The 26,744-nt window shown below is 38.8% G+C and overlaps 1 protein-coding gene across 3 annotated transcripts in view; it reads left to right on the forward strand.

The window, feature by feature from the left end:
- COL17A1 (collagen type XVII alpha 1 chain) overlaps positions 1-26,744 on the forward strand; it is an 82,379-nt gene that overhangs the window by 9,307 nt on the left and 46,328 nt on the right. For 2 of the 3 annotated variants that reach the window (XM_060768342.2, XM_060768345.2), the window contains exons 2-18: positions 2,320-2,385; positions 4,912-4,956; positions 5,871-5,969; positions 9,143-9,277; positions 10,129-10,176; positions 12,017-12,052; positions 12,837-12,884; positions 13,511-13,654; positions 14,980-15,135; positions 16,031-16,102; positions 17,870-17,941; positions 18,972-19,058; positions 20,783-20,947; positions 21,721-21,810; positions 22,372-22,416; positions 23,577-23,726; positions 24,954-25,157. In XM_060768342.2, coding sequence (XP_060624325.2) covers positions 2,331-2,385; positions 4,912-4,956; positions 5,871-5,969; positions 9,143-9,277; positions 10,129-10,176; positions 12,017-12,052; positions 12,837-12,884; positions 13,511-13,654; positions 14,980-15,135; positions 16,031-16,102; positions 17,870-17,941; positions 18,972-19,058; positions 20,783-20,947; positions 21,721-21,810; positions 22,372-22,416; positions 23,577-23,726; positions 24,954-25,157 — 1,651 coding nt within the window. In that variant the 5' untranslated portion in view covers positions 2,320-2,330. The remainder of the gene's footprint in view (positions 1-2,319; positions 2,386-4,911; positions 4,957-5,870; positions 5,970-9,142; positions 9,278-10,128; positions 10,177-12,016; positions 12,053-12,836; positions 12,885-13,510; positions 13,655-14,979; positions 15,136-16,030; positions 16,103-17,869; positions 17,942-18,971; positions 19,059-20,782; positions 20,948-21,720; positions 21,811-22,371; positions 22,417-23,576; positions 23,727-24,953; positions 25,158-26,744) is intronic. The other variant, XM_060768344.2, reaches the window with a different exon arrangement.

The following is a 26,744-nucleotide window of genomic DNA, read 5'->3' on the forward strand; positions in this document are numbered from 1 at the left end:
TAACTCCATGCCAAGTAATAATCTGGGCCTAACAGGGCAATTCTTGATGCTCCTGAGAAGAGATTTGTGATAGAAATATAAATTAAGATAATACATGGACTTCATATTAAGATTGCTGTTGTTGTAAACTGTTGTTCAGTCCACTTTGACTTATAGAGACCTTATGAATGAGAAATCTCCAAGTCACCCTATCATCAAAAGTCTTGCTCAGGTATTGCAGACTCAGAGATGTAGCTTCCTTGATTAAATCCATCCATCTGGGATGTGATCTTCTTTTTTCCCACTGCCTTTTGCTTTCCCAAACATCATTGTCTCTTCTAATGAGTCATTCCTTCTCATGATATGCCCAAAGTAGGACAGCCTCAGTTTATTAATCTTAACTCCTAGGAAGAATCCAGGCTATCATTAATCCAGGACTTATTTGTCTTTAGCAGTACATAATATCCACAGAACTCTACAGCCCACATTTTAAATGTGTGGATTTCCTTCTTATCAGCTTTCTTCATGGTCCATTTTTCACAACTGTACATAGAAAAGAGAAATACAGTGGTGTGGACAATCCTAACTTTGGTATACAATAGTATTGTATCTTGACACTTCGGGATCTTATGCAATTCCTTCTTCGTTGCCCTTCCAAGGTCTAGTTTTCTTCTGATTTTGTGACTACACTCTATATTCTGATTCATGATTGAACCAGTTATGAAAAATTTTGAACTATTTCAATGTTTCTGTCATTTACGGATCAACTTTAATGTTCTTCAGTAATAATTCAAAGTCTCTGTTATTTTTTTTTTTTTGCTAATAGTATGGTGTCATCTACATACCTTAAATTGCTATTGTTTCTTTTCCCAATTTCCCCATCTCTTTCCTCCAGGTCGAATCCTATTTACATATGATATATTCAGTATATAGGTTAAATCAGTGGTCCCCAACCTTTGGTCCTTCAGGTGTTTTGGACTTCAGCTCCCACAATTCCTAACAGCTGGTAAACTGGCTGGGATTTCTGGGAGTTTAAGTCCAAAAACACCTGGAGGAGTAAAGGTTGGGAACCACTGGGTTAAACAAATCAGGTGGTAAAATGGACACTTGCCTGACAGTCTTGCCAATTGTGGTAATTTAATTGAAATAAAATTGTTATGAAAGGATGAAATAAAGTTATGTTGGTTTAAAGCTCTAACAGTAAAAGAGCTGTAAAAGTGGCATGATCGTGTTGTGTAAAAAAGACTTCTGTATGTTTATAGTACAATATTGTAGAGTTCAAATTCCTGACAAAATAAAGGTCTTAATGAAAGTCTTGGAAAAAAATAAAACTTGTGAATTACAAATGGAAATGTGTGTCCTTGGTAGAACAGAATAAACTCTGACTGAATGCCTTGAACTCCCACTAGAAGGCACTGTTGCTTAACATGTTGAAGGACTTGAAAATAGACCATCAAACTTCACTTCTTCAATTATTCAATTATTAATTGAACTTTTTGAAGGCAACTAGAAACCATTACTCACTGCATGAGTAAAGAAACATTACATTCGAAACGTGTTTTTATCACATCCTCTTTATTGCAAAAGTAACTAGTTACACATCATTGTGTTACTTATAATTCATTACTGTGAGTTCTGTTTATTAACTCCTCTCCCAGGACCACAGCCTCAAAAATGAATGGGAAGAACTACTAGTATAGGGCATTAAAAAAGTTGGAGCATTTTAGGGGAAGTAGAAAGAACTAAAAGGCATAGTGTCTCTAAACATCTACATTACCTCCAAATGCATGCAATGCCTCCGAGCATATACTCTCATATAAGACTATTACATTTATCTCTCTTTTAAACATGAGCATTTTAAATGTGCAGTGTATTTCACAGTTTTACACTATAACTTGCATGTTACAGTATTTACACATATTTATTTATTTATTTTATTTACCATATTTAAATAAATAAACATATTATCTGTTCACAGAAAATTCACAGTCGTGGTTGCTTGTGTAGTTGTTGTGAGCCTTCAAGTCATTTCTGACTTATGGCAACACTAAGGCAAACCTATCACAAGGTTATGTATGTGACTCAAACAAGGTTTTCATGGCTGAGCCAGGAATCAAACTTTGGTCTCCAGAGTCATAGTTTAACACCCAAAACATGTTACCATTCTGGCTCTCTGTCTAGATAGACATGTGGAAATTATAACGCCTAAGGAGCAACATAACATTACTTGCAAAGCAAGGAATGAATCACGACTTTACTGTCCAGTGGCCCCTATAGTAAAGAATAGCAATTATGAAGTTATGAAGGTATTGATTCTTTTCTCTTATTCTTCTTGTTCAGATAGAAATGATATGGATGCTGTAACGAAGAAAAACAAAAGGGATGGAACAGAAGTCACAGAGAGGCGTAAGTGATGCATTTCCTCAGAATACTTGGATTCTGGTTATTACCTAATGTGGGTTATTACCTACAAAGCCGTACAAGTTTCAAATCCAGCCTATCTATGCAACCGCACCCCCCTCTATGAACCGGCACAGGCTCTAAGATCTGCCTGGGGGGGCTCTCCTCTCGGTCCCCCCTCCGTCCCAAGTGCGAATCATGGGGATGAGGGAGAGAACCTTCAAGTGGTGGCTCCCCGGCTTTGGAATGCCCTCTGGTGGGAGGTCAAGCATGCCCCCACACTTCAGTGTTTTTGGAGGGAGTTAAAATGGCTTTTCAAAGAGGCCTTTGACAATGATTAAGGCACCAGCTAAATCAGATGCCAAAACAGACTGACATTTCACTCTGGCACTTTAATGTTGACATTTTAACTTGCTTATTTGAACTAGTAACTATTGTTGTGTTTTTGAGTTTTTTTAATTGAGTTGGGTTTTGTTAATTTCTGTAAGTGTTGTTTTATGCTAATTGGTGCCGTTCTGATGTTTATAAATGCTGAGTTATTTTATGCGTTTATGTGGCACTATTGTGTGCTGCGCTGTAAGCCGGCCCAAGTCCCTTTTGGGAGATGGTGGCAGGATATAAACAAAGTTGTTATTATTATTGTTGTTGTTGTTGTTGATCTTTAAATATCTGGATGTATAATCTACTTCAGAGATCATTTGTGTGGATCAGCCATGTGGTGGAATAAGACAGATTATAAGTGCCAAATTGAACTTCCAAAAGTGGATGTATATAATATGGATAGGGAAAGAGATTGCAAGATGAGTTGATGGATGCAGGACTTCACCTACAGTGGTACAGATATAGGCAACTGAAACAGTAAAAATATTGGATTTGAAAGAGAACAGTCAGGATTTGAAAAAAAAATGTACTAATGAAGAATACTTTTTAGAAAATATATATAAAGTATTACTGAAGATGGAAATTGAACCAGAACTGATAAAATAATGAATGAGTAAATGAGCACAAAATGTCAGACAAAACAGAATTCGATAAATGAAAAAATGTGAACTATTTGATTAAAGAAAATTCTGTGCTACGACCTTAGACAAAATGTTTGCAAAATGATGAAACCTGACCCCAGTAAAACTTTCTAAAATGTATAAAGGAAGAAACAACAAGTATTGGAAATGTAAGGAACAAAAAGGAACTTTGTACCATATGTCTTGGTCTTGTAAAAGAAACAAGAGCATTCTGGGGCAAGGTACAAAAACACTACAAGAAATTTTTCATTCAAATATATAGTCAGAGTCTGAATTATTTTTATTGGGAATGCCAAATAAACAAACAAAATCATAAGACTACAAAGTATCACACTACATGATATATGTTATGCATATAGCATCGATGCTATATGCATAACACTGGAAGAAGCTAGACCTCCCGACAATAGAAGACTGGATTGAAAAAATTTTAAAGTAGCGGAAATGGACATATTGGCATTGATGAGCAAAGAAAAAACACACAAAAAAAACTTTATCAAAGACCGGGAAACATTTCTAAATTTTGTAAAAAGAAAGATAGAGAGAAATTTTTATAGAAGGCTTCATAATTTAATTTGTTAGAATCCTGCGATGGAATTTATGCCAGTACGAAGAATGGTAGAAATACTGTAATAGGAAGAACAGAACCCTACATGACTGTCTTTATTAATAATAATAACAACAACAACTTTATTTTTGTACCCCGCCTTCATCTCCCCAAAGGGATCCAGGGCAGCTTACATATGGCACAATGTGCCTAAAACAACAGATTGAATAAACACACAATACAATATAAGACATAACCAATAGCATATGAAACAATAATTCAAGCTCAAGACAGCGTCCAATAACCTATGGTGAGAACTGTTGTAAAACATGGCCAACTGTAAACAAGAACAAGAGAATAGTATAATGCCAGTAGTAGTTCATGAATTAGGGCATGGGACGAAAGTGCAGTGCTGTGTCATTAATTGCAGACTAGACATTTAACCCAAACGACAGGAAGTCATTACAACAGGAGAGCAGAGGGAGGGAATGGCATAGCAAAATACAATTATTGTCAGGAAATATTGCAGTGGTCCACACACACACACACGTACATGAGTATAGAATGGTTTTGAGTTTTTTTATGAATATGTACATTAAAAAATAAAAAAATGAAGACAAAAAGGAAAAGAGAGTAAAATAATCTAACTCTGAAAAAGAAGATAATAAGAATTTAACGTAATATGAAACCAGACACGGTGCTATTGGCCCTGCTGAATATTCTTCAGAAAAGTTGTGTCTTGCTATACTTTTAGTACTTGTCTGTAAAAAAAGAAAATTCAGGGTACATTAAGGTTCAAGTTAACTTTCAAACCTATTCATTGGCTTTCTTTCACACTTCAATTTCAGTTAAGTTTTGAAAAAAGGAATCTGTCTTAAATGATAACTCATGTACCTCTTTTCATTATGCTGCATTATATCCTATATATTTATGATTCATGGTTTTCTTTCTTTTTGTTCACAGTTATTACAGAAACAGTTACCACCAGGTTGACATCTCTTCCTCCAAGTAAGTAGTGGCTATATAGAATTCAGTCTGACTCCAGTTGTGCAGTCACTTATATTGCTCCCTGTTTGTTTGTTTGTTTGTTTCTCCCCCTAAAAGGGACAGATCCAAAAAAAAGGGGGGGGGGGTAAGGCAATGCTGTTGCTTTCTGCTGCTCTTTTGACATGCTATTTAAGTAAAAAGGTAGCATTTCAACCATTTTTCCCTGTTCTTGTGAGACCAGAAATTATTCACACTACTGGCCGAGTATCCCTTATCTGAAATGCTTGGGACCAGAAGAGCAATTTTCTGGTCCCAAGTGTTCAGTGCTCAGGTCAAACTCTTCACCCCATGCTGTCTCTCAAACCTTTTAATTTAAAATTTTCATTTCTATAATTTAATTGGAGCCCCCAGTGGTGCAGCGTGTTAAACCGCTGAACTGCTGAACTTGCTGACCAAAAGGTCAGTGGTTCGAATCTGGAGATCAGGGTGAACTCCCGCTATTAGCCCCAGCTTCTGCCAATCTAGCAGTTCACAAACATGCAAATGTGAGTAGATCAATTGGTACTGCTTCAGTGGGAAAGTCATGGCACTCCATGCAGTCATGCTGGTCACATGACCTTGGAGGAGTCTATAGACAATGCCGGCTCTTTGGCTTAGAAATGAAGATGGGCAGCCCCCCCCCCCCCCCCCGCCGAGTCGGACACGATTAGATTTAATGTCATGGAAAAACCTTTACCTAGCAATTTATTTTTGTTTCCACCATTGTTGCAAATGCTGAAATTGTTACCAGTCAGGCCAATAAAAAATCTTCTCAAAATGGTCAGATACACAAGAAGCATATTTAAGTTGGGTGGCCACACTGAAAGACTGCAGTTATTCCGTCATCCTGCCTTTTTTTTCACCCGCAGTGTTTCTTTTTGTGTTTTCTCTGACAGAAGGAGGCGGGAGCAGTGGGCTCAAAACAACAAGTTACAGTGGTGGGAGTGGAGTGGAAAAGAGGACATACAGTCACGGTGGCAGCTATGCCTCAGCCAGTAAGTGGGTCTCAAACTAGGACCAAATGTAAACAACATCACAAGAGGGCAGATAAATGGAAGTGGGAGGAGAAGAGAATGCATCAGTCACAGGATTGTTTACATTGTAGAATGTCTAGAACAGAGGCAAGACAAAGCCCTTCTCCAAAGTTTTTACAAAGAGAATGGTCACCACAAAGCATTTGTGTTGAAGGATTTAAATGTCACCTTTTTTTGGTTTTGTTTACCCAAAATAGATTATATTTCTTTGGACTCTTGATCAGTCTTATTCTTGAGTCCACCCTGCGGGAAAAGAGAGGTATAAAGTGGGATGGTTCACAATAAAACATAATTACCTACAAACTAATTTGGTGGCTGTGAGTTTTCCAGGCTGTATGGCCATGTTCCAGAAGCATTCTGTACTGGCATTTTGCCCACATCTATGGCAGGCATCCTCAGAGGTTGTGGGGTCTGTTGAAACTAAGCAAAGGAGGTTTATATATGAGTATCTGTGGAATGTCCAGGTTGGGAGAAAGAACTCTTGTCTCTTTGAGGCCTCTGAGGATGCCTGCCATAGATGTGGGTGAAATGTCAGGAGAGAATGCTTCTGGAACATGATCATACAGCAAAGCAATGATTCTGGGCTGTATGGTCGTGTTCCGGCCATGAAAGCCTTTGACAACACATGAATTTAGTTTATTCTGGAGTTGCTATACCCAAGAGAAGTAAGAAAAGTTAAATCTTTATGAATTATGCAGAACATAAGACATACAAATAGCATAGTGACAACTAAAGTCCACTGAGGCATCATATCTGCTTGGGGTTTTTCTTTGAACCTTGAAGGAGTTATCCAAGATACAAAATCTGTCATGGGGAAAGAGTTCAAAATACCTTGAGTAGTTTCCCTTTAAATCTCACTAAATCACAGGGTAGATTCATCACTTCATGGATAGCCCCAGCTGCCTTGGCTCTCCATAGACCCAAAATGTACTTTCTCAGTTACTTAATCTAGAACAAACAGTGTGTTTTCTTTTAGTGCTTCTCATTGAAATACCATTTTTTGAAACCCTTTGTTTCTCTGAATGCTTCACCAATACATAGTGGATGAAGAGTGGGGGATATTGGGGCTTTGAATTCCCCAAATTGTACTTTCTCCCCCGGTCTGGTTAGAGGTATGATTCTCAAAACAGCATTAAGCAAGCCCAAGTTTCTTAAATTAAGAAGTTATTTGAGATTTTTGTCTTTGCAAGCTGATCTGTAAATTGGATTTAAAAAGTGAACTAGAGCTGGGTCTGGTCAGCAAAGGTCTCCAAACAATAGTTCTTTGTTCCTAAAACAGTTTAATGGGGAAGCCTCTGAATGATACTAGTGCCAGAGCTGCAAGCAACTATACAAGAATAGTCCTCTGCTTAGAGTACAAAGGGCCCATTTTCCACAAACTGAAGGCTGACATTCACATGACTGTGTCTTCTTCAACCACAGCCATACTTCACTTTGAAGAACTGACAAAAATCCAAGGGGCAGAAAGTCATACAGTTGCTAGGTCTTTTGTCAAACTGCGTATTAGCCATAGTATTCCAGGCATGGCTTGTGTTTTGCTGTGTCCTCACTACTGAGACAAAAATGACCCCATTGCTCATCACATCTAGTTCTGTGTACAAAATCCATGCCATCTGTTTCCAAAAGCGGGTTTTTTTTGTTAGTAGAGGAAACAAGGAAAGAGCAGAACTGCATGAACTAGCAGAAAAGTTCAATACATAGAATCATAGAATCAAAGATTGGAAGAGACCTTGTGAGCCATCCAGTCCAACCTTCTGCCGAGAAGCAGGAAAATCTCATTCAAAGCACCCCCGACAGATGGCTATTCAACCTCTGTTTAAAAGCCTCCAAAGAAGGAACCTCCACCACACTTCAGGGCAGAGAGTTCCACGGCTGAACAGCTCTCACAGGAAGTTCTTCTTCATGTTCAGGTGGCATCTCCTTTACTGTAGTTTGAAGCCATTGTTCAATGTCCTAGTCTCCAGGGCAGCAGAAAACAAGTTTGATCCCTCCTCCCTATGACTTTCCCTCACATATTTATACATGGCTATCATGTTTCTTCTCAGCCTTCTTTTCTGCAGGCTTGTGTTCTGCACAGCAAAACACATGCCCAGCCCTTTAAGCCGCTCCTCATAGGGCTTGTTCTCCAAACCATTATAGTTGCCCTCCTCTAGACACCTTCCAGCTTGTCAACATTTTCCTTCAATTGCAATGCCCAGAATTGGACACAGCATTCCAGGTGTGGTCTGACCAAGGTAAAATAGAAGGGTAGCATGACTTCCCTGAATCTAGACAATATACTCTTGTTTATATAGGCCAAAATCCCACTGGCTTTTTAGCTGCTGCATGACATTCTTGGTTCATGTTTAAGTTGTTTGTTTGTTTATTTATTTATTTGTTTATATCATGTTTACCCCGCCCATATCAGCCCAAAGGTGACTCAAGAAACCTACTACACGTTGTTATTTTGGAGCTAAAATGCTTTGTAAATTTTCCAGAACCCTCTTATGTAAATTTAATCATCTAAGAGGCAATTTACATTGTCATCTATTTATTTATTTACTTTATTTAATTTAAAGAAAACTCCCAGAAAGTTGAAGGGATTGTGTGGCTCTCCAGAATGGTCATCACCATTGTCTATGATGACCAAGATTTAAAGAAATTCAGCAACATTATTATTATTATTACTTGCCTTGAGATCCATTTTTGGTAGAAAAGCAGAATATACATTTAAATATTCAGAGCAAGTCTTCCATCTTAAATGTTGAGGGTAAGTTTTGGCCCTCCCTTTGAGGAAAAGGCTAATTCTCTGGAACCAAAGCTTGGCAATGATATTGGATTAGACTACAATTTGCAGAATGGCAAGTGGCTGTGCAAGCTGGATGGTTTTGGGAATTTCAATTCAAATAGTAACTTTTCCAAGATGAGTCCAACACTAATGTTGGTCACATTGTCCCCTCAATGACAGTATCTGAAGATGGTCTTCTTACAATTATATGAAAACAATCCATGTTTGTATTGATGCATGCACAAAGAGGCTTTGTGGCTAATCTGTAGTCATTGCATGGCCAAGAAACTAAAGAAAAACACTCATTCCCGTCACAGTCAAATCCTTTATTGGACATGTATTTGAGGAGGTTTTGTTTCATCTATAGGTGGAAGTACTAGAATGAATACCTCCTCTTCCTCCTCCTACAAGCAAGCTACTGCTCCTTCCTCTACACTTCCCAAATCACCTGGCTCAGCCTTCGAACGAAAAACCTATGCCACTCGCCATGCGACATATGAAGGTATCACAGTATGAAGAAAACTGGGAATGAGGATTGCATTGACCAATTGTTCTGAATATACTAGGAACCTGTCAACATATAGTTGCCCTTTGCAATACCCGAGTCTCGCTTGTTTTGGATCTATCTGTTCCGCCAGTGGCTTTTTGCATCCTGTAGAATAAGAAATTGAAAATAGCTGATGTTTTTTCTATTCCTGATTTAGACTAAAGTATGATACATGGTTGTCTAAACCAATGCTCCATCAATGGTAGCCATGTACTTCCTTCTGTCTATTGTAGACTAAACAGTGGATCTTCTGCATATGTTCTTGGATTCTGATTAATTGAAAGTACCAAAAGGTCTATATTACTCCTTTTACAGAGAGACCAGGATTCAATTCCTTGTTCTGTCATAGGAACCCACTGGGTGACTCTCAGCCCCTGAAATACTTGTGATGCATTCCTTAGAGTTGCCACAATTCTGAAATGACTTGAAGGCACACAATAACACCAGCAGCCACAATTCTTTCACTTGTGGTGTTATTGCCCTAGTTTATCATCTGGTTCCTGCACTTTTTCCAATTTCCCTGTCCTTACAACTTTATTGCACAAGTCCCTTCCCGCCCGAGTTAGTATTTGACTACCATGTCAGGCCATTGGCTCTTGTTGATGTTATTTTATGTTGTTTATGATATAGTTTTTATAAACATTGTGTGATGTTTTTAAGTTTTAATCTATGTTTGAACAAGCTAGTCCCCATGTAAGCCACCCCAAGTCCCTTCATTTTGATGTAGTATTAGTGCATTGCCCCTTGCAGTATCACACAATATGTAAGAGAGTTTTTAAATATATTTTTTCTTCTTTCTTCTTCAGGGAGCTCAAGTGCAAATTCCTCTCCAGAGTTTCCCAGGAAAGATCTTGGTAAATGTTTATTATTCATACTATGAAGAAGAATTTGGGAAGAGATTATGGTCGGGGGAGCTTAACATTCTATAGTTCGAAATTCTTCTTATTCTCCTAATGGAATAAATTATGCAAATGGTACTGATTTACATATATTTTAAATTGTTCATTTTTTAATCCTGGTCTAGAATCCTTTATTTAAAACAAATTGCTTCCTTCCTTCACAGTCATGCAATTAATAGATAAAGTGATGCATATGTCTACTATCTGCAGAGGTGACTGATTTAGAAATGCTCTGTGAACTGCAAGAATAACCTCTTTCCATCCCTCTGGTACCATTGTGGGTGCTTGAGTCCTAGCAGAGGGCTTAATGAAGGCATTGTTCTGCTTAGACTAGAATAATACACGGTGCCCTCTTCAAATCAAAGTTTCCTACCTGAGGGAGAAAGTCATATGAATGTCTGTACTGTTCTGGGTGATAAAAATATGTAATAAGTAACAGTTTGACATCCACTACCACCACATCCACAGGACCGATACTCATGGTTTCATGTATTCATTTCCAACAAAATATGTCCTCTCTGGGCATTTCCTAGGTCCTCCAGCATAACTCTAAGGTGTTCTTAGACCAGATGACCATCATTATCCACAGATTTATTTATTTATTTATTTATTTTATTTACAGTATCTCTATCCCACCTTTCTCAGCCTGAAGGCGACTTGAGGCAGCTTACAAATTGGCAGCAATTTGATGTCTCAACAGTCATAAATACAATTAAAAACATTTAACATGACATAATAAAAATCCACATAAAAACCATTAAAAACATGTAATCATCAATGTCTTCCAGTTAAACTCATTTTCCATTAGCATCGTCTAAGCCGTTCAATGTTCACTCTTTCATAGTACCATATTTATCTATTATGCTGCATTTCCAAAGGCTTGTTTAAAGAGCCAGATCTTTGGAGGGAGGGGGGCCAATAAAATATCATTGGGGAAGGAGTTCCACAGCCGAGAGGCCATCACTGAGAAGGCCCTGTCTCTTGTCCCCGCCAAACATGCCTATGAGGAAGGTGGGATTGAGAGCAGGGCCTCCCCAGAAGATCTTAAATTCCTAGATGGTTCATAAGGAGAGATAAATTTGGACAGGTAAACTGGGGTGGAACCATTTAGGATTTTATAGGCTAAAGCCAGCACTTTGAATTGTGCCTGGTAGCAAACCGGCAGCCAGTGGACCTGGCGCATCAGAAGAGTTTTGCATATCTGTGTGAAGACTGAAAACTTTAAATACAGCATATTGCTTTTGCTTGTTCACTAACCTCAGATCTTGTGATCTAGGATAAAATAGGAATATTTTAATAAATTTAAACATGTCAGCCAGAATCCTATGTGAGCTTATACTTAAGGACTTAACTGAGTCACTTCTCCTGGCCTGACCCCAATCCACCTAAAAACCTGATGGAAGCCTCATTTAATCATATCACATTCACCATCAGAATGGACCTCCTTCTCTCCATACAGCTGATAGCTGGTAAAATAGGTTGAAGAGTGAACAACTATCAATTAGATAACTGTTTCATATTCATGATCATAACTTTTGTCACAATTATGATATTATTGTGATGAGTGTAACACACCTACTTTACCAGGCATCAGTTGCATGGGGAGAAAGAGATCCATTTTGCCACCAATCAGATCATGGATGAATGAAGTTTCTGTCAGGTTTAGTTGAAGGGGATGTGGGGGTCAGGCCAGAAGAAAATACTTGGTTAAGTGTTAGCTGATACAAGATTCCAGCCATCATATTTCAGATTACATTTAATGCAATTGAATTTAATTTCCCCCCATTTTTTACAGGTTCCTCTGCTACTAGGGGCCGGAGCCAAACTCGTGGTAAGACAATAATATATCTAGGTTTGTCTAGCTCCTGAAATCACGTTCTCCTTCTCTTATCCGTGAAACAAATTGAAGAGAGCAGGTTGTACATAGGGTTCGATCATGAGTGTTCAGTTAGCTACAAACTCAGATAAAATTGGTAGAAGGACCAAGAACCTTTTCACACAATATAGTTGTTGCTCAATGATTCCACTTTAACTACTCATCCCAAGAAGGAGGAGATTTTATTTACAGTATCTCTATCCCACCTTTCTCAGCCTGAAGGCGACTTGAGGCAGCTTACAAATTGGCAGCAATTTGATGCCTCAACAGTCATAAATACAATTAAAAACATTTAACATGACATAATAAAAATCCACATAAAAACCATTAGTTTGGGAAAGCAATGGAGCTCTGAGACAAAGGATTCAAAATGCACCTCCCTAAACAGCAATCCCAAGATTCCTTAGGGAAAGAACCCTAGTAATTAAGGGAGTTGTAGTATTATAAATGTATAATGCGAACGGACCCTAGGAATGTAAGCATAGTGCAATTTTATAATGGCAATCCTGTCATTGCAATCAATCATTTGCAACAAGCAATTAAGCAAGGCATGTCAAAGCAGCTGTACTGTCCTTTTCAAACTTTGGGGCAAGTGAGTCTGACAAACCATATCACTCACCAGTGTTATTAATCCATTGCAATACATCTTCTGCAATTCAAAGCTACGTGCAGGACATCAGGTTACTAACAAGTGTCCCATCTTACAAAAAACCATCTCTTCCCTTTTGTCCCTTTCCAGAGAGTGAAATCCGAGTGAGGCTGCAAAGTGCTTCTCCATCAACCAGGTGTAAGTATTGCTGCGGGTTTTGTGGATTAGAACAATGGTGGCTGAATCCCTGTGGTTAATAATCCATGAGTTTCGGCTTTGACCTCTTCCTTTGACCATTTGGCAATTGTTCTGTTTCTGTGATGTTATTAAATATTTTTCTAATCTGTGGGAACAACAAGGAGGAGGGTCACAAAACTATTTCTTAGAAATGGGAAGTGGGAATCTTTAGTAATCCAATTGCTAAATGATACATCATGTGGTCTTAGAGGATAGATCTTGGGGTGATACATGAAACATATATGCATCATTTATGAGGCAATTGCCTTGCCTCATTCAGTCACAGAATATTACAGGGGCCTAAGCATTGTTATTGTCTACTTATAGCCCTTGTATGGTTTCCAACCACTTGCTACAAGCAGGACAAAATGGAGTAGAAATGCTAAGAAATGTTCACATGGCAGTAGCCATAGTTTGAAATGTGCAATCAAAATAGACAGGGGGCCTTCATCATTCATTTCAGATACATCAGGGTTTTTTTCTAAAATGATTTTATTACATTAAATAATTCACTACATTTTTAATTGTAACATGTATTTGAAATGAGCATGTGGATCTGGGTCTCCAATATCTCTTTACTCTTTCAGGGACAGAACTGGATGATGTCAAACGACTGCTTCGAGGAAGTCGATCAGCTAGTGCCAGCCCAACTCGCTCCCCATCAGGCACACTTCCTATACCCAAGAAAGCTGTTGTGGAAACCAAGATGGTTACAGAGAGCACACAGTCTGGTATGGCCTTGCTAGTCTCTTAATAAAATGAAACCCAGACAGTCCCTTGGGACTTCAAGTGGTCTACCATGGTTTTAGGAGCCCCTGGCGGTGCAGTGGGTTAAACCATTGAGCTGCTAAACTTGCTGACTGAAAGATCACAGGTTCAAATCTGGGAAACAGCGTGAGCTTCCACTGTCAGCCCCAACTTCTGCCAACCTAGCAGTTTGAAAACATGCAAATGTGAGTAGATCAATAGGTACTGCTCCAGCGGGAAGGTAACGGTGCTCCATGCAGTCTTGCTGGCCACATGACCTTGGAGGTGTCTAAGGACAACACCGGCTCTTCAGCTTAGAAATTGAGTTGAGCATCAGTCCCCAGAGTCGGACACAATTGGACTTAATGTCAGTGGAAAACCTTTACCTTTACCTACCATGGTTTTAGTCTATGGAATCAATTTTTAAAAATCAAAGGCAAAATACATTGCATTAAAAAACACCATATTCAGGCAAAAACAGGATCCATGAGTAAAGAATAGACAAAGGCTCTAAAGCAGATCTAAGGAGCATATAGGCCTCTCGATGTACTTGAACTCCAATTTCTGTCACCTATACTCAGCTTGTCCAATGATGTTCATCTACATTTGAAGGATCAAAGACCACATGGTCTTAATCTAAAAATACAAAATCAATAGGGAATGTGTAGACCTTCAACTGAAATTCCCGCTATCTCTTATGCTCCCTCTTTCAGCCCCCATTATTCCTATGCTCTCTACAATTGATAGGAATTCTAATCTAATATCTGGGGTGCCAACACTTTCCTCACCCTTACTGTAATAGTGTGTAATTGTTATTTTCCCATTAGCTTTTACTGTACATTAATCTGTCAAAACACAAAAGTACAGAGAATAGCAGAGAATGCATTCACAAATGCAAAGAAGATCAGGGTTGATAACAAAGTTTTCTTCTAATCTCCAAAAAGTGGAGTGAACGACAATGCCATCAATATTTAATTTTTAGGTCAGTGGCAAAACTGACCTAAAATGTGCCAAAAATGCCCCAGTACCTCATTCAGGGGCCCATTTATATAAGCCCCTAACCAGAAGTTCCCAAAATTTGGTCCTCCAACTGACATCAGCTCCCAGGTGCCCTAGCTCATTTGGCTAAATGTCAGGATTTCTGTAAATTAAAAATACTTGGAAAACCAAAATATCTTAGAGAACTTTTTAAAAAGCAGATTAAATCAGAATTTCAACAGAAATATTAATCTGTGAGCTGATTATTAAGTATAAACTACTAATCTAACCTGAATCTAATTTGAGGTGTCACTCTTTGATTTTCCACCAGTGTCAGGGACATATGACACCACCATCTTGAATGCTGCCCTGCCATCGTACATGTGGTCCTCCACCCTGCCTGCAGGGTCATCTCTTGGCGGTTACCACAACAACATGGCCCAAAGCTCATCTCTGATCAACACTGCAGCCCATTCGACTGGATCAGGTATATTATCAATGAAGAGCATCATTAACAAGTCTAAACGAGCCCAAAGGAATGGGATTTCAAAGTAAAAAAACTTTTTAGTTACATTTATTTCAAATGGACCAATGGTGTTCATACTGATCAGTTAACTAGAAGACAAACAACAGCACAACATCTTAGATATATTGCTTGTACCCACACCATGAAATAAAGAGACAAGGCAATAAAGTGTGGTAGTAATGAGCCAGCATTTGACCCACTTATGTAATTATTTTAACTTCTGCAACCTGCAGAAAAAGTGGGGATTCAAGCCACCTAACATGCATAGTCAAGGTCTAGGGGTCAGTCCTGGGACTATCTCCACAGACCACTCTTGGGCCAATACCTAAATACCGGAAGTAATCCAAATGGTTGCTCACTCTGGCCATTTTAATGGAAGGCTATCCTGGGGAGATTCTCTCCCAAACCATATTGTTTTACAAGGGTGAGAAAACCCCATTCTAGCTCCAAGGAGAGCCCACTTCCCAGCGACCCAAGTCACAGAACCCAGAGAGGTCATTTTAGAAGCCTGCCTTTCACCCACAATGGGAGTACCATGGTGCTTAATGAATCTTTTTTAAGCTTTATATCATGCCATAAAAATTGACAGGCGTCCGCTTAGATATTTTTCCCACCAAGCCAGCCATGTATTCAATCCCCCTCTTTAAGTCTTCCAAAAGCAACAAGATCCCCTTAATTCAGTGAAGTGAAAAAGAGAAACCAGTATGAGGGGCAGCCTCAGTTTATAGCAGGCTGCTGCCCCTCATCACGTGCCCGGGAGGATGAAGTGAGTGGAGGGAAAGCTTCGGGTTGGACAACTTTTCACTCTTTTTCTGTATAATCGATACTATTCTTTCTCTGCCTATCTTTCCTACAGTGTTTGGGGTCCCAAACAACTTGGCTCCCAGCTGTCCCACTCTCAACACTGGTCTCAGCACATCTTCCACAGGTATTGGAATGGTTCAGAACTTGGAACTTTTATTAAAGGAATCAGTATATTTTAGTTTATGCTGTGTTTTGTTACTATTATTTATTATTGTTGGGGAAAATGTTTGCAGCACATTCCTTTTAGCTACTATATATTCTGAAAAGATGGTTCTCTGATTTCTAATTTCTTATATTAGTGACATCAAAAGACTTCCTAGGTTTCAGTGGGATCCATCCCTCTGTAAATTGAGATGCCCATATTGAAAGGATTTTATTGGAACTGCATCTGCTTCAAAGAAAATCATGGGCTCTTTCACTGTAAAATTAATGCAGTTTGACACTAACGACTATGGTTCAATGCTATGTGATCATGGGAGCTGCAGTTTTACAGCATCCCTAGACTTCTCTGCCTTATTTATTTATTTGCCATATTTATATACCGCCCCTCTCAACCCAGAGGTGACTCGAGGTGGTTTACATTCGGCAGTCAATGCCCCCAAACAACATAAATACAGTTTAAAACTGTACATATAATATAAACCATACAAAAGCAATAAAACAATAAAAAACATAAAACACAAGTCCTCAGCATCTCATCACTAAAATCATTTTTCCATCAGCATTGTCCTTAGAGTGCTGATGCGTCGCCAAGCTACAAATCCCAGGATTCTATAGCATTGAGCCAGGGCTGTTAAAATTATGTCAAAATGCATGGATTCTACATTGTAACTGCACCCATAGTCAACTGATAATAATAGTTTCCCTGAGATGGAGTGTAAGTGGGAAAAGTTATGCTTTGTTTCCTTTGTTTGATCTCAAAGGAGAATAGGAAAAGCCCTTCAGACCAAGTTTTCAGCTTCAACTACCTTTCAAGAGGGGTTAACTCCCTGTATTGCAAGAGTTTCCATTCCTGATTCTCAGTAAGGAAACTGCCATGTTTTCCCTCCAGAATAGGATCCCTAAATCTGCATAGATCTAGCACGATTACATTGTTTGTGTATCACCTGAGCTTCAAAATTAATAATTGCATAAAAAATATGGGGATGTCTCCATTTCTGAATTACAATGAACAGATTGTAGTGCTGTCCTGTAACTATCTTGACTGTAGATCAGACATTTGATTCTCCAGGTTCTCAGCTTCATTATTCACATTATAGCTACACCAAGAGTCAACTGATAATAATGGTTTCCCTGAGATGGAGTGTAAGTGGGAAAAGTTATGCTTTGTTTCCCTTATTTGATCCCAAGAGGAGAATGGGAAAAGCACTCTAGACGTGGTTTTGGGCTTGAACTACCTTTCAAGGAGGGTCACCTGCCTTTATTGCAAGGGTTTCCATTCCTGATTGTCAACAAGGAGACTTCCATTATTTTCTTCCAGAATAGGATCCGTAAGCCTGCCTAGATGTAGCACCATTACATTGTTTGTGCATCACCTGATCCTCAAAGATCATAATTGCACAAAGAACATGGGGATTTCCCCCATTTGTGAATTCCAATGACAAATCACATAGTATGTTATGCAAATTCAGGCACTTTTGAGAAAATAGTTAGAAGTGATGTGAAACATAACAGATTATTAACAGATTATAGTGCCGGCCTGTAACTATATTGACTGTACCCAGAAATGTAATTCTCCAGGTTCTCAGCATCACTATTTAAGAATGAATTAGTTCAGAATATTCTTTCCAAGAAGAGGATTGTTCTGGCTATGTATTTTTTCTTTCATTTTCTTTCTTTAAAAAAAAACAAAACAAAACATGATCTTCAACTAAGGTATTTTACTTTGCAGTATATGGTGTTCAGAACAACCTGGTACCAAACACAGTTGGTGCTGCCAACAGTGCAACCACAGCCTCCACATGTAAGTAATACCACATTGCAAGTCATTTTTTTCTGTACTAATGCAAGTGTGAGTACATCAATAGGTACCGCTTCGGTGGGAAGATAACAGTGCTCCATGCAGTTATGCTGGCCACATGACCTTGGAGGTGTCTACAGACAACAAAGTTGACTCTTTGGCTTAGAAATGAAGATGAGCACCAACCCCTAGAGTGAGACACAACTGGACTTGATGTCAAGGGAAACCTAAGGCATACAAGGGTCCTAGGAATTAAGATCCTCTTGGGAAAATATTGAAAAATTACTCCTCCCCATTTTTCTCACACAATTTAGATAGCTGATCATAGAATAACTACATTGTATTCTATCTGTATTCACTAACCTCAGTTGTGTCTCAGCATTTGGAGTAGGGAGGGCCATAGATCAGTGGAAGAACACATGGTATGTGTTGCAAAAGATCTCATATTCAATAATGAATGGAAAACTGTGGAATTTTAAAGGATTATTGCCAAACATTATATAAATTCTAATTAAATGCTTGTAATTTTGGTTCTTATGGTTTTTGACCTCACTGTTTATGGTGCTTTCCCAACCCTTGCCAAAGTGTGCATCTGATGAAGTGGAGTGTGGCATTGTAAATTGTTTTTTCTTTAAAATGCTACAACATGCTTTGTCCTTGGTAATAAAACACACCAAACTTTACTATGCTAAAGAACACTACACAGATTTTGTAGAAACAGGGTTTATTAGTACCTAGTACTTGAACTAAAACAGCAGAACAAGGCTCCAATTTCCACTCAGCCATAGAAACCACTTTAGACGAAGGTGACCTCCTCAGAATAAATTGTGGCAAAAAACTCCATAAGTTGGTGTCAGAGTTGACCATATTTATTTATGTATTTATTTATCATGTCAAAAGAAATTGAGAATACAGTTATAATGTATTTACAAAACCACAGAGTTGACCTGAAGGCACAGAACATATCTTTTCTTCCAGCAGTTGTGAAGTTTCCTTTCTCTCTCTCTCTCTCTCTCTCTCTTTCTTCCTTTAGTAACAACTGGATATGGGGTAAAGAAAAATACTGTGCAGCAGAGCTCAGGAGTGACTAGTACTGGTGTGTCCACCTCATCTACAAATGGTGAATTTTCCTCTTATTTCATAGAATCATATAAGCATAGAGTTGGAAGAGGCTACAAGGGCCTCCCAGTCCAGTCCTCTGCCATGCAGGAAAGACACCTCAAAGAACCCCCAATAGATGGCCATACAGAGACAGGATGAAGCAGGAATGGGTTACTTGTTGACTGCTACACAGCACAACTCCCATCACTGTTAATCATATAGTCAATATTGATCTGTGCTAGCAGCGGGTTAAACCACTGAGCTGCTGAACTTACTGACTGAAAGGTTGGTGGTTCAAATTCAGGTGAGCTCCCGTTGTTAGCCCCAGCTTCTGCCAACCTAGCAGTTCAAAAACATGCACATGTGAGGAGATCAATAGGTACTGCTTCTGCGGGAAGGTAACAGCACTCCATGCAGTCATGCTGGCCACATGACCTTGGAGGTGTCTATGGACAAAGTCGGCTTAGAAATGGAGATGAGCACCACCCAGAGTCGGATACAACTAGACTGAATGCCACTAAGTAATACCTTTACTTAGTGACTCAGTCATGCTATGCAGTGCATGCTATGCTATGCAGGAATAGTCAGAAATATTCCATGTCATTGATAGGGCTAGACTAGTATTGCTGCTGAGTGACCGAGAGGTCTATGTAGGCATGTGCATATGTTTCATACAATATCAGCCATGCACTTGAGGATAGTTTGAGAATGATTTGTATTCTCTGAGGGATTACTTTTGGGCGAAAAGCAACAAGAAAGACACCAATTTAAAATAACTAAGATACTTTAAGAAGATATAATTGAATGGCACCAAGATTTGTGACATGTTGCAGATTACTGTTGCAAGTGCTGCCCAATGGATGCTCTTAATATTTGTGTATTTCCATTTCTACAAATAAACACTCCATATTTGCTATGGAGAGCTAGACTTTTCTAAATCAGAAATCAGGGATTCGTTCACTAGTTGTGAGAGTGTTCTTTGATTTCCTGGATGTCCTTTTGGAGATTTCTCAGCACCTGAAAAGGAATAGTATAATGACCTACCAAAACAGATATGAATCCACTGAGGAGTTGCACATTTGTTACACTGGCAGGATAAATGCCTTTATGTACTGGTTGGTAACATGAATTATCAACAGGAAAATCCCACCAAATGGAAGTTATAAACCAGATTGTCCACTAGATGTAGCCATTGCATTTTGGAAACAAGGAATAAAATACTGTTTATGAAATATATTTGAGAACTGATACTTCTTCTCAATGCTTTTTGGCAAGTGTTTATCAAAGTGGAACAGCCTTTGATTTACATAATGTATAAAACTGCAAAACTAAATCTAGTATGGTTAATCTAGTGAGTTAATTAAAAGCTTTGCTATAGTCTTGCTGGATAAATCAATGACAGAGGTAGTTTCCAATCTGCCCTTTTTGCTATGCGTGTTGCTGCTCTCAGTCTTTTCTTGTATTGCTGCTAGAAGAGAAACAGATTACCTACACATAATACAAAATGAAATGTGCTACTCCAAATACTTAGATTGATGTTCTCCTGGTATATTTGTATCAGGGAGTGGACTGTCTGATGTTTTTATAGTTTCCATAGCCAGGAAACCCATAATAAAAGTTTCAATCCAGATGTGGAGACTGGAAAAAAGATGGGTTTTTGTACAAAACATGCATATTTCAAAGGCTAGTGTTCATTCTCTCATGTTCTACATCTTTGCCACTTGATTTTTCTATTCCATCTAGCTGCCACCACAGTAGGCTCTCAGAATGATGACATCCTGCGGAAAGACTGCAAGTTTGTGATCCTAGAGAAAGAGAATATAACACCCAAGAAGGAGATGGAGCTGTTGGTCATGAGTAAAGACAGCGGAAAAGTTTTTAATGCATCTGGCACTGGGTTCAGTGGAGGTTTGTTTCCTTCCTGTTTGTCATGGCCCACTTAGGACTTTATCACATTAGGTTGATAAAGCACAATTACGACAGGAATACAGCACCTTTTGGTTCAGGCTTATTGCATGATTCCATATCTGTCCTGTAACTGAATTGCTCTTGAATCATGATTGGATCATCTATTTTCATTGACAGGAAAATACCCATCGATGTATCCAGTATCACCACTGTTTCTTGTCAAATAATTTCCTTTTGCTATAATCACTATAATGGAAAGTGTAGTAAGATCTAATGACATGCAGTTGCCAAAACTGCTCAACTATGTAGTTGTGACAAAGCAGAAAACGCAGCACACATGTGCTGGGTAGGGCAAACACCAGTAGAAAATGAGGCAGCGTGGGAGACTGATTATGGTAATTCCCATCACCGAAGTGTCAATGGTACAACTTCAGAAAGGCGTGAAAGTGATCATTCCAATCATACTATATTCTCATTTCTCAAATAACCCATTTGCCACAAGACTACAGGTTGGTGTGATAAAAGTCCTCAGACTTTATAAAATACATAGTTCTATTTCATTTCTGATCACACAAATCTGCATGGGATGAAAAGATTGAAGCAATATAGTGGTTTCTGTTTGGTGGTATATGAGCGGTCCACCTGAAAGCCTCTTAAGCCAATATGAACTGTAGAAAAATATGTTGACTTTGGAACTTGGCCAGTTTACAAAATCTGAGTGTCAGGTTTCCTTCAAGGTACCATGAACTGTATTTTGTTTGAATCCTCTGTAGGTTATTATTCAGAAGACACTCTGAAGAAAGACAAGCAGGGCATGTCCTCCTCTTACGGTGGGGATTCCTACCTGAAATCAGAAACTAATGGTAAATCCTTGATCTTCTGCCTTGATGTAATTTTTAAAAAAAATCATGTAGACATGATGAAAATATATACATTTATATATACAAAGTAATATATATATATATATATACACACACACAAATATATATATACACACACACATACACACACACACACACACACAATTATATATACAAAGAGTCACAACTTGTTGTGATGGAGTCTTTGAGTAGTGATACTACTGGGAGTATTCCCAGTAGTATCACTACTCGAAGACTCCATCACAACACTACTATTCTGCAATCAAGGAGTCCTGTTATTGCAGCTCGTCTTTGAATAATTGTTTTAGTACTTATCCTTATGCATTTGTCATTAAAATAATTGTGTGTTGCAGTAGCTATTCTAATATTGCTACCTCAGATTATTACAAATTTGAAGCAAAGTCTCTATCTTTGGCCAACTATTCCTCCGTGATGTATGTTTGGAGCAGCTGTGCTGCAGTGACATAATTTTCATCTAAAACAAAGAGTGTGGCTGTGTGGAATAAGACATTTCTCCTTTTGTTCCTCTTTGTCTTCTAACAGGAGGATTAAAATCTGTTTCAACAAAGGACAAAGCCACCTATGCAGGTAGGTGCAATCTCCTTCCTAGAAAAGCAACATATTATTTTAAGAGGTTCAAAATGTTGTTAGGTAAAATTAATATATTGTAGATTTTATAAGGATAGTTATCTGTTTTTAGTGCTGTAAAGGTTGAGGAGACAACCTGTCATGTGCCAAGTAAATAATATACAAAATATTTAAGTAGGAGTGTTTTAATCTCTTGGAGATTATAGCTAGTAAATACAATGAACAGGAGCTTCAAAGAACTTCCAGAGGCCCCACAACCAGCATGACTAGGATTGCTCAGGCTATTCCCTCCATCCCATGTCTTTCTGTTGAATTGGTGTTGAGCATTTCCTTACTCCAGAAGCTATGCCTCATGCAATCTTGTCTGAAGGACAAAAGCTAATCCTTTTTCCCAGGGTGCACAAGAACTGATGAGATGATGCGTGACAATGCCCAATGGCCAATCAGTAGCTGGGTAACTAGAGTTGTACAGTCACATGTCCTTGCACATCCAAGAAGGAGGTATACAGATCATTCCATGACCAAATTGTGGGTCTCTTGGTAGAGATTTATACTCTCCCAATGGTCCATTGAACATACAGAAAAAATGGTTAATATTTGGTTAGTTGCCTCCAGGAAAGTGGAACCCATCACCTCCAGAGCAGCCTGGAGATTCTGGGCATGATTCCAAATTAGGTTGTTTGTGTGATATAAATGTGCACATGTATTCATTAGATAGTGGCTATTTATTCATACAATGGAAAAATGATACAAAATCTGGAAGAGAAATTAGAGATCTGGCAGAAACATGTTTGGACTCTCTACCGAAGAATGTGGGAGATGTCTCACACAAGCAGAATAATTGGTATTTGCAAGCAGAAGGGTGAGCAATAATCAGTTCCACTCCCACAATCTATGGTCTAGCAGAGAAATAAAGCAGACTTAGCCTTCATTGTAAAAAAATATGAAGTAGATTTACTTACAAATATTAAAAGTTTCATAAATCTATTTGTGAAAGGAGTTGTAACATATGCTCTTCAAACTGGCATCTGTTGGATATATTCATCCTATGGTTTCTGACTCTAACAACTCTCTCTGCCCCACCTGACACAAAGCTTTTATGATGTTGCAGTCCAAGCTCTTAACTTTTAAAAACCTGATGTTTTTTTTTCTAATTGTAGAAATCCAGCGTGATAATGGCTGTGGAGGGCCAGGTGCTGCTCCTGCCTGGTGTCCTTGTGCCTCTTGTTGCAGTTGGTGGAAGTGGCTCCTCGGTTTGCTCCTGGCCTGGCTGTTTCTGCTTGGCCTGCTCTTTGGGCTTATTGCTCTAGGTAGGAAATTATAACTAAACAGATTAAGAGTCAGGTTTAAAGTGTTGATTATGCTGAGAGTGTGTATGTGGAGATCTCAGATTTATTTATTTGCTTATTCCAGAGCCTGTAAAAATGTTTCCTTTCTTGTAACTCCCTAGTTAGTTTGGCCTTGGAACTATAGTCCTACAAGGCAGATCTTGTAAGAAATGAAGTTTTGTATAGATCTAGGAATATGAGATGCCTTTGTCTTCCTATTCATTCCCACAGTCACCACCATCAACATGAGCAAGAAGAACTCTCTGTTTGGATGAGACAATGTGGAGTTAATTTCATAGTTACCTCTAAACTGGAAGGTTGCTCAGCCTGGGCCACCCACTTAATTATGCAATTGGCCCTCCACATTTGTGGGGTTGGCTACTGCAGAACTGATTATTCACAGATGGATTAAAAATTCAAGGTCTCTCTGGGACCTCGAAATTTCTAGACAGAAGACCTCTCTAAAAGTATGTTTTGCAATGTGAGTCTGTGGTTAACTTCTGCCAAATGTTGACCACAGAGTTGTCCAGGAGAATCTATATTTCCTAGAAAAGTATTAACGCAAATGAAAAAAATGCATTTTTATTCATGGTTTTTCACTTTTTTAGTGGGCTTTGTGTCCCTAAAATGTGAAGGGATGACTATACAGAGTTCTTTCAGTTAACTCCTTGGAGACTGGTGTTATGAGCACATGGTAACTTATCACCTCAGATAGCTCTTTTCAAACATATTTGACTCTGGCAGGCACAACTTACATTTTTCACAGTTCAAGGAGATGGTCAGTTGTGCTTTACCTCTTTTCTATGAGTTCCATCCATTGGAGAAAAGCAGGATAAAATTAAAATAACAATAATAATAACAACAACAATAATAATGTATACTATATAATAAGGTTTGATCCTGGAAAGGCAGAAGCAGTTCCAGATTCAGACCCAAACTGAGTAATCTTTGTCTTAGTGCCTCAATTTTATAGGGAGACTTAAAATAATATTCATGATACATACACATTTCAATATTTAAATAATACATTTCTACAAGGATGGGAAAAGTGTAGATCAGAGCCTCATTTTTGCCTCCAAAGCCTTCTGCAACTCCTCCAGATGCCCGTATTTTAAAATTTGAATATTTATTTTGTACAAAGATGACTCAAAATATCTTACAATCTGTAATTTATTTTGTATGTGTTTGTTTGTTTTGACTACTTTTCAGCGGAGGAAGTGAGGAAGCTGAGATCCCGTGTGGAGAGTCTTGAGTCCCGCGCCAGCTATTGGCAAGTACCTGCTGATGGTGACCAACAGCTGATTGCCAAGAAAGAAGCACAATATGCCAGACTTGGAGCAAAACTGAGTGACATGAATGAATATCAGCTATGGTCATTAATGAAAAGTCGACTCGATGCAGAGATAAATCAAGGTTAGGAGTTAGAAATAATTCTAGTATAGCTCTGTTGTTTTTCTGGAAACAAAAAGTTCATAATGGTGATGTCACAAGGGTTGGTGCCACCCAGTGTGGCAATCATGATGTCACCCCCACAGACCTTCTCCTGTACCAGAACACAATATTCTAGCTAAAATATCAGGAAAAAATGACAAAATTAGCAACTATAAAAAGCAGCAGCAATGAAAATACCAGTGCATGTGTGTAGTGAGTACAGATGAAATTGTTTGATTTGAAGCATTTTTGTAATTGGGTAAAATTGTAATAGATCTCTGACTGGAACTTATTCACAGGAAAAAATTAAAATACTAAAACAGAATAAAGTTTTAGCCTTTTAGGTGTACATATAAGCTGGGCTTCTGAAAAATATTTTCAGGGTTATATATACAAAATAACTTTTGTATCGTGTCAGGACTTGAGAAACTACAAGTCGCTTCTGGTGTGAGAGAATTGGCTATCTGCAAGGACGCCTGGATGATTTGATGTTTTTATCATCCTTGTGGGAGGCTTCTCTCATGTCCCCACATGAGGAGCTGGAGCTGATAAAGGGAGCTCATCCGCCTCTCCCAGATTCGAACCTGCAACCTGTTGGGTCTTCAGTCCTGCCGGCACAGGAGTTTAACCCACTGCGCCACCGGGGGCTCCTACAAAATAACTACAGGAATATTATTATTCAAAATAATAAATTTCTGCTGAAACACTGAATTAAAATTGTATAGACAGTACTTTTTGATGCCACCTCTCTGAAGGTGTCGCACGAAGCACTTTGCAGCCCTGGTGACACCATTGTTAATCTATTTCTGAATGTGCACACTAGCAAAGCTTCCTCTGCTATTGTATGGCCAGCCAATAAACTTGACCAATCCACTTAAAAACGATGATAACAAGCTTTGGCCAAGATCCTTGACCAGGAAGACATAAGATGGAGCAAGGCTACTATGCATTATTCAGCCGTAGCACAGTTTGATGTCCCTCTGTTACCCCCCCCCCCCCATTCTCTATTGTCTAAAAATGGGTATGTTGTGTGGATGCATTTGTGAAGGGGGTGACAAATCTATAACTAAATCAGCTCTGCTGTTCCCTTGCAGAGCCAACCCAATAACTTTTGTTCCCTAAGATGGAGCAAAATGCTGTCTTTTTTAGAGAAGGCATGACTAAATGTAATGGTAGACTGCTCCATTCAATTTATGGAGGAGGCAATGGGCTCTTAGTACTACCAATCAAAAGACATTGTGAAAAAATGGTGCCAGCACAAAATATTCTAGATTTCCAAACTACAAGCATCCCATGTAACAGCACTGCTTTATGCCAGGCTTAGCACAGCAGTCTAAACTGCTGTGCTGCAGAAAATTCCTGCCAATCGAAAAGTCAACAGTTCGATACTGGGTGGCCATTAGCCCCGGCTCACCTGCCCACCTAGTAGTTCAAAAGCAGAAATGACAGTAGATAAAATAGAGACTGCTTTTAGCAGGGAGGCAATAAAAGTGTCCTTAGAAACATCGATCTGAGAAAAGCTCTTCAGCATGGAAGCTGGAGCAACAGCACCCCCTGTGGCTGAAGTCA

This window comes from Anolis sagrei, chromosome 3 (genome assembly GCF_037176765.1).
Source record: "Anolis sagrei isolate rAnoSag1 chromosome 3, rAnoSag1.mat, whole genome shotgun sequence".
Classification (NCBI taxonomy): Eukaryota; Metazoa; Chordata; class Lepidosauria; order Squamata; family Dactyloidae; genus Anolis; species Anolis sagrei.